Source organism: Drechmeria coniospora, chromosome 03, assembly GCF_001625195.1.
Source record: "Drechmeria coniospora strain ARSEF 6962 chromosome 03, whole genome shotgun sequence".
In the NCBI taxonomy this organism is placed as follows: Eukaryota; Fungi; Ascomycota; class Sordariomycetes; order Hypocreales; family Ophiocordycipitaceae; genus Drechmeria; species Drechmeria coniospora.
Genome location: NC_054391.1, coordinates 1,764,979 through 1,777,624, shown reverse-complemented (window position 1 = coordinate 1,777,624; position 12,646 = coordinate 1,764,979). Strand labels below are relative to the sequence as shown.

The 12,646-nt window shown below is 55.5% G+C and overlaps 3 protein-coding genes across 3 annotated transcripts; 1 reads left to right on the top strand and 2 right to left on the bottom strand.

The window, feature by feature from the left end:
* Positions 1–314: 314 nt before the first annotated feature.
* DCS_06356 (DNA mismatch repair protein msh6) lies at positions 315–4,031 on the top strand (the record flags this gene model as incomplete). Its single annotated transcript, XM_040803646.1, has 4 exons — positions 315–662; positions 717–864; positions 914–3,300; positions 3,357–4,031. The coding sequence occupies 4 exons, from the start codon at positions 315–317 to the stop codon at positions 4,029–4,031; spliced, it is 3,558 nt and encodes a 1,185-aa protein (XP_040653750.1).
* Positions 4,032–4,368: 337 nt separating this feature from the next.
* On the bottom strand, positions 4,369–7,932 carry DCS_06355 (uncharacterized protein; the record flags this gene model as incomplete). Its single annotated transcript, XM_040803645.1, has 1 exon — positions 4,369–7,932. One exon carries the CDS (start codon positions 7,930–7,932, stop codon positions 4,369–4,371), a length of 3,564 nt encoding a protein of 1,187 aa, XP_040653749.1.
* A 1,695-nt stretch (positions 7,933–9,627) lies between these two features.
* Positions 9,628–10,479, bottom strand: DCS_06354 (uncharacterized protein; the record flags this gene model as incomplete). Its single annotated transcript, XM_040803644.1, has 1 exon — positions 9,628–10,479. One exon carries the CDS (start codon positions 10,477–10,479, stop codon positions 9,628–9,630), a length of 852 nt encoding a protein of 283 aa, XP_040653748.1.
* Positions 10,480–12,646: the final 2,167 nt, after the last annotated feature.

Genomic DNA, 12,646 nt, shown 5'->3' with positions numbered 1-12,646 from the left:
GTGGTAGTGTCACAGTGCTTATAAATGGAATTAGCACCGTAGTCTCCTCCCTGAACCCTTGCTCTTTACGCGACAGCCAGAGCTACCGACACGGGTCCATTTACGCGACGCGGTTCTCTGCACTTGCACTTTGTTCTGTTCACCTAGTATTGACTACTCCCCTCTCACGACTTCCTCACTAGATATACATCATCACCGCCAACTGCCGCCATTGCGTTTGTTTTCGTTCCTTGTCATACTAATCGAACGGTTCCTGTCCACGGATCACTTTGTTCGCCGTATTTCCCTTGTTCCGTGATCCGCTGGTCGCCATCATGGCAGGCGACAAGATTGTTCGCACGCCTGCGCGCGCGCCCAAGTCGACCCCCACACCATCGTCGTCGAAGCAGCGATCTATCGTCTCGTTCTTTCAAAAATCATCACCGGCAACTGCATCACCACCCTGTCTGAAGGAAACGGAGGCGAACTCGCTGCCGCCGCCACCACCTCCGGCGCCGAAGCCAAAGGCCTCAAAACTCTCGACCCCTGTGGCAAGCAGCGACGCCATCGAGCCCAGCAGCTCCCAGGAAAACGAACGGTTGCCGGCCGTCATGTCTTCGCAGAGACGTGCAAGTAATCTGGCCACATCGAAGGCGGCGGAAGGCTCGAGCCCGACGCGCAAGGTACCATCTCCCTCCTCATGGGGCGGCGATGGAGGAAAGACCTAACATTTGCAGGCCAAAAAGCCCATCAGCTACGCCGAAGCGTCCGATTCCGACGACGAACCATTCACATACGCTTCCAAATCGGCACGGCGTCGGCGGCCCGCCGTCAAGCACGAGGACGAGTACGAGGAGGACGAAATGCAGCACGACGATGATGATGGTGTGTTTCCACCGCCTCTCGGCGCAGGTGACGAATGCTGACAGAACAGATGACATGGACGACTTTATAGCCTCCGAATCCGACGAGGATAGGCCGAAAAAGCGCAAGCGACCCTCGAAGCCAGTAGCATCACGAAAGCGTGCCAACGTTTCTTCCCAAGCATCGTCGCCTCAGCAGCATCCCGCAGCCGCCGACGCCGACGTCGTGTTGGACGCGGACATGGAGGCTCCGATAGACGCGTCGAGTTCTACTGCGGCGCTGTGGAGCTATGACCCCGAGTCAACCGACAGACGTCCTGTCACGGCCCGTGCCGACCGTGCCAGAGATCCAACGGGCAAGGAAAAGGCACACACGAGGGAGCCGGAAGACCGCTACCCTTGGCTTGCCAATATCAAGGACAAAGAGCGGCGCGCTCGCGGGGACCCGGATTACGACCCACGCACAATCTACATTCCACCCATGGCCTGGGCCAAGTTCTCGCCCTTCGAGAAGCAGTACTGGGAGATCAAGCAGAACCTGTGGGATACCATCGTCTTTTTCAAAAAAGGAAAGTTCTACGAGCTGTACGAGAATGACGCCACCGTCGGCCACCAGGAGTTCGACTTCAAGATGACGGACCGTGTCAACATGCGCATGGTGGGCGTTCCCGAGAGCTCCTTGGACCACTGGGTCAACCAGTTCATCGCCAAGCAGTACAAGGTCGCTCGCGTCGACCAGATGGAGACCAACCTGGGCAAGGAGATGCGCGAGCGCCAAGACAAGAACAAAAAGGCCGACAAGGTCATTTCGCGCCAGCTGGCCTGCGTTCTGACGGCGGGGACTCTGGTCGATGGTGGTATGCTTCAGGATGACATGGCCGCCTACTGCCTTGCCGTCAAGGAGTCCGAGTTGGATGGCATGCCGGCCTTCGGCATCGCCTTTGCGGACACGGCTACCGGTCGCTTCCATTTATCGGCATTCGTCGATGACGCCGACTTGACAAAGTTCGAAACCCTCATTGCTCAGACGGGACCGCGTGAGCTACTTCTCGAAAGGTCGCGCCTGTCCACCAAAGCGCTCCGAATCCTCAAGAACAACACGAGCCCCACGACTATTTGGACCCATCTGAAGCCAGGCATCGAGTTCTGGGATGCCGATGTGTCTCGCAGGGAACTAAACTCAGGAGGCTACTTCGCCGACGACTGGCCCAAAGCCCTGCAGATGCACAAAGACGACGACCTCGTCATGTCCGCCATGGGCGCTCTCGTGTCCTACCTCAAGTTTCTCAAGCTCGAGGGCCCCCTCATCTCCCAGGGCAACTTTGAAACGTACGACCCGATCCAAAAGAACGGAACGCTCGTTCTCGACGGTCAGACGCTCGTCAACTTGGAGTTGTTCTCCAACTCGGTCAACGCCGGCACCGAGGGGACGCTGTTTAACCTGCTGAATAAGTGCGTGACGCCGTTCGGGAAGCGCCTCTTTAGGAAGTGGGTTGCCCATCCCCTCTGCCACATCGATCGCATCAACGATCGGTTGGATGCGGTGGAGATGATGAACGCGGATCCGTCGGTCCGCGAGCAGTTTGCGTCGCAGCTTGTCAAGATGCCTGATCTGGAGCGGCTCATCTCGCGCATCCACGCTGGCGTGTGCAAGCCCGAGGACTTTGTGCGTGTCTTGGAGGGCTTTGAGCAGATAGAATACACCATGGGCCTCCTCGGCGCGTTCAAGGGCGGCAGCAACCTCGTCGACAAGCTCGTTTTGGCCATGCCCGACCTCGAAGAACCTCTGAGCTATTGGCGGACGGCCTTTGACCGCCGCATGGCGCGGGACGACAAGTTGCTCATACCGGAGCGTGGCATCGATGAAGATTTTGATCGGAGCCTGGACAACATGGAAGAGATCAAAGGGCAGCTCCAGGAGCTGCTTCGTGCGAAAAAGTCCGAGCTCAAATGCAAGGGTGTCAAGTTTACCGACGTCGGCAAGGAGATCTATCAGTTGGAGGCGCCAAAAGCAGCCAAAGTCCCTTCGAGCTGGCGGCAGATGTCGGCGACGAAAGATGTCAAGCGATGGTACTTTGCGGAGCTCACTCAGCTCGTGCGGGAGCTGCAAGAAGCGGAAGAAACGCATTCGCAGCTTGTTCGAGAGGTCTCCCTGCGCTTCTTCAAGAAGTTTGATGTTGATTATTCCACTTGGCTGCGCGCCATTGCGATTGTCTCGCAGCTGGACTGCCTCGTCAGCCTCGCGAGGACATCGTCGTCTCTGGGACAGCCGAGCTGCAGGCCGATGTTTGTTGACGAGGAGCGAAGCGTCGTGGAATTAGAGGGCTTGCGACACCCCTGCATGATGAACAGCGTCGATGACTTCATTCCCAACGACATCAAACTCGGCGGCGACAAGGCAAAGATCGACCTGCTCACGGGCGCCAACGCCGCCGGCAAATCGACCGTTCTCCGCATGGTACGTGCTCCCCTGTTTAGACGCTGCAATGCACTCAAGCTGACGCCCATTTGCAGACGTGCGTGGCCGTCATCATGGGCCAGATTGGATGTTTCGTCCCAGCCGTGTCTGCGCGACTTACACCCGTCGATCGCATCATGTCCCGCCTGGGTGCCAACGACAACATTTTCGCGGCGCAGTCGACCTTCTTCGTGGAGCTTTCGGAGACGAAGAAGATCCTCGCCGAGGCGACGCCGCGGTCGCTGGTGATCCTGGACGAGCTCGGACGCGGAACAAGTTCGTACGACGGTGTTGCCGTCGCGCAGGCGGTGCTGCACCACGTCGCGACTCATATTGGCTGCGTCGGCTTCTTTGCCACCCACTACCACTCGCTGGCGACTGAGTTTGAGAACCACCCCGAGATCCGTGCCCGGCGAATGCAGATCCACGTCGATGAGGAGGAGCGCCGGGTGACGTTCATGTATAAGCTGGAAGACGGCGTTGCCGAGGGCAGCTTCGGCATGCACTGCGCGGCCATGTGCGGCATCGCGACGCGCGTCATCGAGAGGGCCGAGGTGGCGGCGAAGGAGTGGGAGCACACGAGCCGGCTGAAGGAGAGCTTGGAAAAGGCCAAGACTGGATGCTACATCCCCCTGGGCCTTCTCAGCGATGTGAGCGCGCTTCTAGGTGACAAGGGTGACGTTGGCAACGGGGCAGTTGGGGTGCTCCTCGAAGCAATTGAGCGTTTGTAGTGGCAGCAGAGGTTAGGCTCGAGACATGCAGGAATTACAGGCCGGCTTGCCATTGCGGCGTGTTATAATCATGACAGGTCGACGACGCCAGACGACGCGTCCAATAATAATTGCTATGTACAAAAGGGATATTTCCGTTGGCATCTCATCTCCTCTCTTCTCTCCAGTTGCTCGCACAGAAGGAATCGCGGCGTGGAAAGCAAAACTGTTCACGGCCCAACTGACATGTTATTCTCCAGGACGCAAACAGAACATGGAAAGCAGAAATCAAGGCTGGCCATCCACGACACCGATATCCAGCCTGGAAAATACAAATGCCCGCATCATTTCTACGGCTCTAGGCTCGCGTCTTTTGGGTTCTGATTCGGGTCCGCGTTGACCGTCGCAATGGCCTACCATCCTTTTGCGTATTTGCCTCCGTCGCTACGATATGGTCCGCTAATGGTATTGACGACAATGTCGGCGTCCCATCTGGCGTTGCCTCCTTCTTCACGGTCGCTTTCCTTCGCACAGCAGCCTTCGCAGGCTTTGGCAGTGGCTTGGGTTTGGGTACGGCCTTAGCTGTAGCTTTCTTCCTTCTCTTTCCTGCGGCCTTCTTGTTTGTGGGCTTCTTGACCTGCTTGGTGCTAGTCCTCGATGGGTCGGGAGGAGAGGCAGGAGGAGGTGCTGGTGGTCTTGAAGCAGCTTCAGAAGCATCATTTTGATCCAAGGGTGACCCATTCGCATGGTCAGACGAACTTGTTGGGGATCGAGCCGGTTCTTGTGCTACTGGAACTTCCAGGGGTACAGGGCGTTCATGGGTGGCAGCAGCCTCGTCGACAAGCTCGTTTCTGCGGTGCTCCGTCGTCCGGTTGGTGGTCTGATTAGCTCCCTGCTTCGGCAGAGATGCTGCATCCTTTGCCGTCGCCATCGCTTTGCTCTGAACGAAAATCTTGCGTCTCTTCCGCCGTCCATATCCATCGCTGGCATACCGATACTCACCGTCCAACTCTCCAGAAGAGACGACAAACGCTTTCTTCGGCCGCTCAGTCTCGCCCGCCTCGGTGAAGATTTGGGACTCGGCCTGGTCCGCCGTCTCCTCGTCGCCTGCGCTCTCTTCACGGCGCAAGTCGTCTTCGTCCGGCAAAAGTCCATCGGCTGAATCCTCATCGGACGAGTACTGATACAGCCCGTCGTCATCCTTGGTCCTGCGTCTTCGCTGGCGCTTAGCGGGTCGCCCAGTTTCGACCTCGTTGGGTGCTAGGCTATCTGATGAGTCGCTGGAGATATCGCCCGAATAGCTGGTGTCGGCATCGTCGCGACGACGCTTTGCCCCCCCTTGCTCCACCCTGGAGAGTGTGGGCTGGTCGCGCATGGTTTCGAGGGCGTCCTCGGGCCCGCAGTGTGAGTCGGCGGTGTTGTCATCCTCGTTCCCAGTAAACCTCTTCCGTTTCTTTGGCTTCCTGGATGCATCGTCCTTGTTCGCCTTCGACTGCTTATTCGTCTGGCCCTCGCTATCCCCGTCGTTACGCGGCTCGATGGCAGTCTCCTCGTCCCCCATGGCCGCGCATGTCTCTATATGCCGGGTGTTGTAGTGCCAGTCGGCCACGGCATGTCCCTCCCAAAAGTTGACGCCGCAGTGAGGACAGAAGCGCCCCGGTTGCGAATCATAGCCCCTGCACGACTCTTCATGGAGTAAACGTACGCTCGGTGAGAGAGGACGGAAGTCGATGCCGCAACGAACGCAGAACTCCCCGGGCCCCTGCGGATCCGACAAGTGACTGCAAGGCTCGTACGCACCGTTCGGGCAGCGGCCACTGCGAAGGATGTCCTCGTGCGTGTACCACCGGTAGGCGCCACAGTCTTTGCAGAAGTTGCATCGTGCACCATTAAGAACCCCAGGGACGCAGTTTCGGTCGTGATATAACTCCTCCGCCTTCGTCGCAAAGTGTCGCCGATCACGACCGCAACGGTCGCAGAAGCGCTGGCCAGGTCCATACAGCGGATGTAGGGAGGTGGCATGGCGTGTCTCGTCGTCGTCGTACGGGTTGGTGTCAGCAGGTGGTCCCGGGAGGCTGCTGGACCAGTACACGATCGAGGGCAGTTGTTTGAGGGGGATGGTTACTATCTCCTCACCGTCTCTCTGCGTGATGACGCCACTGGTTACGCCCAGTGAACCCATAAGACGTTCTCTGTGCTTCTCTCGCAGATGCCTATCTTTGCGTTCATCATCCCACCATTCGAAGACAGGCTCGTCGCACCAGATACACTTCCTCGCGAGATGCCACTTGTAAACGTGCGATTCGAACGCATGATTTTCCTCGCCGCGGATAGTAAAGTCGCACTGGGGGTAGGGACATCTTACAATGCGCTGCAGGAGCATGCTGCGAAGTTTTCGAGTGAGGCGTTTCTCGCGGGCGACTTCGTTGAGCCCGATGTCCGGAACGATGGCCGCAGTCACTGCGGAGCCTTTCGGCTCGTATTCAACCGGTGACACTGAACGGTGATCCTCGAATATGGAGTAGACCTGGGAGCCGGCGTTGTCAGATTCATGCCGTGACTGCCTAGGCTTCCGTTGCTTTGCCATCAAATCGCTGTCGATAACGTCGGTCGATTCAGAGAGCCTGTAAGAATCTACTTGAGTTGGTCGTTGGAGAGCCAGGTTCTTTTCGTCGACGTCAGAATTCCCACTGTAACGCGCCGCAGGCCCATACCGAGGACCCCAAATGTTGCTCCTGGCCATGCGCTTTTGCCAATCCCATTTCGACGCTGGCCAGATGTGCACATTGGCATTGCGCGTGGGCATCTGGGCACGAATACTGAACCACTCATCATCTGTTGTTTTCGGGCCAACAATGTAGGTCGGTAGCTCCAGTCCATTCAAAAGATAGGGGCTGATGCTGACATCGTCGGCGTCGGGATTGTACAAAACCCGCTCGCCGACCAGTAGCTGGCACAGCTCATACACCTGCTCCCTGAACTCGGCGACAGTCGAGCCCAGTGGTGGCAGAGGGAGAGTTGACTCCCGAGAGGAAGTTCCTTTTGCCCACCCTGCATGGAGCGTAGTTTCCTCATCCTGGTATATCGGGTGCAGTACGATGAAGCGGGCATCGTCTCGGACGAGTTCGGTGAGGCACTTGGCGATATGGTCAGCCGATACCGTGCCCTTCATTGGCAGCAGAAGTGTCCCCTGATTGCTGTCGATATCATCCCCTATTGTCCGTCGACCCGAGAGCAGGCGAATATGGGTCACTCCATGAACCTCATTTCCCAGGAAGTTGTCAACAATAGCACGCATACGGGACAAAGCAGCTGGGAACTGGACGCTGGTCGGTCGGAGTAAGTGGACCTCTGGGACGAAGTTGGCAAAATCGGGCGTCATATCTGGGTAGAATCCCGGTATAACAAAGTATACGTTCTTGTCTGGGAGGGTTTGGCGCAAAAGTTGTACTTCAGGCATGCGCGCAACATCATTTCCCCTGGAATCCTTTGCCCACTCGCCGTTGGCCTTGGCCTCAGCCGCGTTCCTCCATGGCTGTATGGCCCGCAGATCAGACTGTCGGATTCCCGAAAAGCCGTAAGTCCGCACAGAGTCGCTCCAGGACCCGGTGTCATCTACCTTGCGCAGCTTCAAGACGGAGTGGTGAATGCTGCCGCCACACCTAGGAGGCCCCACCAACACACCGGCCGCCGTTCGCAGATGGGCGAGATACTGCCGCGAATCCCATGCGTCCATCGGTGTGTCATCATCCCCAAAGTCGCTGGGGAAACAAAAATAGGCCTTGGACGGGATAGTGTCTCTATCCTCGACGAAGTCAAGCTGCGCCACGTCGGCCAGCAGCTGGCTCTCTGCCGGCTTCCAGCTCGCCGGTGTTTTCTCGTGCGGAAGCTTGACAAATAAGGCACATCCGGAGCAGGTCATCTTATGCGTCTCACCGTTGCCGTTTATGCCAGGAAAAAAGTGCTCCAGGACGTGCTTGATCGCCGGCCCCTCGGGTGAGTCCACCTCGTCGGTGATCCAGGTGAGCTTGCCGTCGTTGCTGGTGTCAAAATGCACGAGTGTATAGTAAGCCGACGGACTGGAGATTGTGTCCAGGCTGAGGAGCCTTTGGACAGCAGCCTGAAAAGACTTGAATGAGCTGGATACAAAAGGGACGCACCCCTGGAAGCCGTATAAGAGTACTTGCTTGCCAGCTTGAGGTCCAGGGGGAAACTCGACTTGGAAACCTTGGCTCTTCTCGGGCGTATACTCCCAGTCCTGCTGGCTCGTAATGGAATCTTGTCCGCGAGCAGGTAGAACATTGGCATAACCCAGTGGTGGCTGGTTTTCGTCCCGGTCTTCGTCCAATTCCTCGGCCGGCAAAATGGCATTGTCCTGGCCGGGCGCACAAACTGGGCGGCCACTCTTCCAACGAGCGAGCTGCTGGCTAGCATGCTGAAGTGCTTCTTATGTGGTTAGTTGAATGAAGTTCTGACTGGGGTTGTTCAGCGTAGCTCACATGGTGATGCGGTAAACTGCCCTGTATTGTCGTCCATTTCTCTGGCGTCGATGGGCAAAAGGCAGAGACGTTGCTGGTTACTGTTGGTATTGGGAATAAGTGACAACTTTATGCTTTTATTTCGTGAACTGCCAGAATCTTGGAGGCGCTTCTTCAAGTCGGACGATATTTACTTATATTTTTAAGGAGAGGCAAGATGACCATGTGTACGGAGTACTGTCTTCGTCGTTTCTCCGGAGCAGTGAATATAGAAACGTGCTTTCGGTGCAGAAAGCGGAGCAAGATCTGGCACGATAGGGCAGAGGCGAAATAAGTTATGGATGTCCGTTATTCATATTTCAGCGCTTCTTGGGTTATGAGCTAGTCACCTGTGCTCATGACCGTCCGGCATTCATTCACCACTGTTTTTTCAGTTGTATGATGCACGCGACACGGCCTCTGTGCAGCAATCATTGGCGGATGGCATAGACTGAATGAAAGAGCGCAAAGCGACTGAACAAGGAAAACAAAGAAGAGGCAACAGGATTTGCAAGCAAGATTTTCCAATGGAAATTCTCGCCACAATTGCGCATACCAATTGTTTATGTCGTCTTGCTGGGCACTATGGGATGGAGTCGCAAAAAGACAATCTTACATGCAAAGGCATCACGCCAAATGGTCCATGCTTAGGTGCATTGTTCATGCTAAAACCCACTGGAAGGGGCCTTTTTTCATGTTCTTCTTTGTACGGTTGGTTGGCCGCTTTTTGCTTCCAAGCGAGCGATGAAAGTGCTTCAGATGATTCCGACGGCAGCCGCCGTCGTTTGTGGTCGTGTTGTGTCCCAGCCAGGCTATGTGAAGAGGAGTTTCATCAAAATACAACCCAGGTACCTCCTACACATAGCTCGATCACAGACCAGGCGAAATCGCCGCCTTTGGTCGGAGGCGCGGCTCCATTTCATAACATCAGGCCAGACGACAGATCCAACGATTGCCCGAACGACATCCCAAATGACACCGAAAACGGCATTCCAAATCACCGGGTGCGAATCATGTACACCAGGCATAACACATATGAGCTCGAAAAAAAGTACTCCGTAGTCGTATCAGTTCCCAAGTTTAGTACCTGTCAGGATCCGCTAATTGTTGATGATGTAGTAGCCGTCCATGCCACCCATCGGAGCTGAACAGGTATACTGTTGATACGGGAACGTCTCCGGCAGCCACCCTTCGGCCTGCGGTATGGCGGATTCGGTTGGCGATGCTTGCATGCCGGGCCTCACGACACAAGGACCAGCTCCGCCGACGGCTGGTTGGCCGTAGACAGATGGATAGGTGTCCATGGTATTATATGGCGGCCGGCCGGAGGTGTCCTGTCGCTGGCCATGAGGGCCCATGCATTCGGCACAGTTGCAGTTGAGGTAAAGGGAATGGTCTGACATCCCTACGTTGGTCGCGGCCCGGCCAGGAATGGCCGATTGCATCGGGGTGTACGGTCTCGAGTTGTCGATGGAACGAAGCTTGGAGCAAACAACGGGAGTTTCCCAACTTGATGTCGGAGCTCCCCCATACCTGTCTGCCAAGCCGATGGAGGCGGAGTGTGATCCGAAGGCGCCCTCGTCTTCTGACGTGTCTCTCTTCCCGAATCCTTCGTCCTCGTCAGCGGTGACAAAATATATTTCCCCAAGTAACCGGTGCGTACCGTCATTGTTTCTAAAGGCATAAACGCCCGAGGCCACAGTAAGAGAAGGGTCGTCGACGCGTTGTGCGGACCTCGCTCCGACAGACTCCAAGGAAGACTCGGTCTGAATGACACCCTTCATTGATTCCACGCTTCCCACTCGATTCTTTGTCGGGGCGAACACGCATTTCTTCTTTAGGCGGATGCAGCTGAGACAATCTCGGTCGTTTGGCGCCGGCGTGCATCGTATCTTTCTTTGACGACAGGGCTCTTCACATCTCATGTAAGTGTCCGTCCTTTGCGCCTGCATTGTTGGAACACTGTGGGGGGAGGCGATTCATACCGCATGCCATGGACGTTCTATGGTATCCAAGCTTTACTTTTCTCTTTCCCTCCGCCGCCGTGAGCTGCTGGGAGATGGCCGTTGGGCTCTCCCCCGGCTGCATCGGTGACGAGTTAAACATAGAGGCTGCGTTGGTGTTGCTCTTCGGAGGCAGTTGGCGATGCGGCAAGACCACGTCCTTGCGAATCGGTTCTTGACTGAGGTTGATGGTTGCTGGAACTCGATTTCGAGAAGAGATGGAGAGCGGGTTCGGGTGCGAAACGATGAATGAAATAAGAGAAGCCTTCAGCGCTTGTTTATTCGCACGACCGAGAGCCTGTTGCAGTTTGGGGTCGTGTTCAACTCATTTCGAGCACTGAACAAGCGCGAAATACACCGACAATAAATCTTGTGGGGTTACCTTGGCATGGTTTAGTTGAACTAACTGCTGGAGTTTCAGACTCCATCGGTCGGTAGCTACGCACGATGTACACATATTACGGATACGGAGTACCGCTGCACGGAGCTGCTACAACTCCAAACATGTGACGGCGCCACTCTGGGCCACCGAACTTGGTCCTTGTCCCTGTCAAACCAATTCGCATGCCCGTCATCATCCAATGGCCGAACGGAGGCGAGTCCGGCTCCGTGAGCCGACAACGTTGCTGTCAAACAAACACACATGTAGGTAGGAGTCCGGGGTACGAGTTGGAATCTCAAGTCCGGAGTATGTGGACGAAGTACGGGGAGAGTGGCCTGGATCCTGCCCGTCTCATTGGCCGGTCTGCCATGGGAATTATAGCTCAGGTGGATCGAATATGAAAGCGAGACGCAGGTATCATCAGGATCGCTGCCTGCAAGCGATCCTTCCCCGGTGTTTTTGTCCGGGAGAACGGTCGTGTTGATGCATGAAACTACTGTAAGTACACCTAGATGTACAGTACTTACAAGTAAGTGTACTTGTACATGTACGAGCATGACGGCACAAGTGAATAGTCACTTCTCCTAGGCCCGGTTCAAAGCCCGTTTAGAGGAGGAAAATCTATGTTGCATGAAAAGGGCACCGGTTTATTACCTCCAGCGCTGCCCCAGCGGCAACCCATTTCCCGATGAGAAGTATCTACATGTACTCGTATGTAATCGACGGCGATCCAGAGTCCAGACCACTCCCTCCCTTCTCATGGCTTGTACCTTGGAGGGAAGAGAACTTGTCACGGTCACACCAGCCCGTCACATGTCATCATGTACCTCCCAACGCAGGATCTCCTTTAGCGCAGATGTGGTGGCGATTATTGTAACATCGACCGTAGTCACCTTCTGATTCTGTTCGCTTCGGCCCGCGACAGCGTAGAGATGGGATGGACGAACGAATGGCTCGGCCATGCGCCTGCGTTGGTATCGTATCAACTTCAACTTGTCCCGTGGCAATACAGTACGTGTTGGTGTACCGTCTTCGATCTTGACAGCAGGCTAGCTAGATCCCAGTACCCGAAGGCCATCTAAACGCAGGCCTTGGCGCGATAGACGTGAGATTTCGTTGTATTCGTAGGGCTGCAAAAATTGGATACAATTCGGTGTTAATGCCTCATAGTCAAGCGGTGCGATTGAGACCGAGGGCAGCAGTTGTGGAGTGCATGGGGGTGCTATAGCACGCTCGGTCATATAGACTAAATCCTACCGAGGTCGGTCTGCACTCGTACTATTACCCTCTTTGATATTCGGCCGACTCCGACGTACTAAGAGCGAGGGTAGCTGTTACGTAAAACTCCCAGCTATTTTACTCCGTATACATACTGTACTTGTACATACAGTACATACTTTCGCAGTAAGTACATGTATTAGTACTCCGTACTTCCTTACATTTAGATGTGACGAGATACTCGGGAATGAAACGGATGTTGATTTTCTTCCTCGTACTCCGCACGGTGACATGCAATGCTCATGTACTTACTCCGTATAGTACACTTGCAGCATTCTCTGCTCGCAAATGCTTACAGTACAGGTCCTGGTAAGCACCTCTCGCTGCCTGGAAGTCTCTTGTGCAAGCCCTGTGAATCCTAGGATAGTTTTCCCTGCAGGCTGATCTGTAGACGAAACGACGGTCAAGTCAAATGACGGAACTGGAGATTTGAAAGCGACATGACCATAGAGGGAG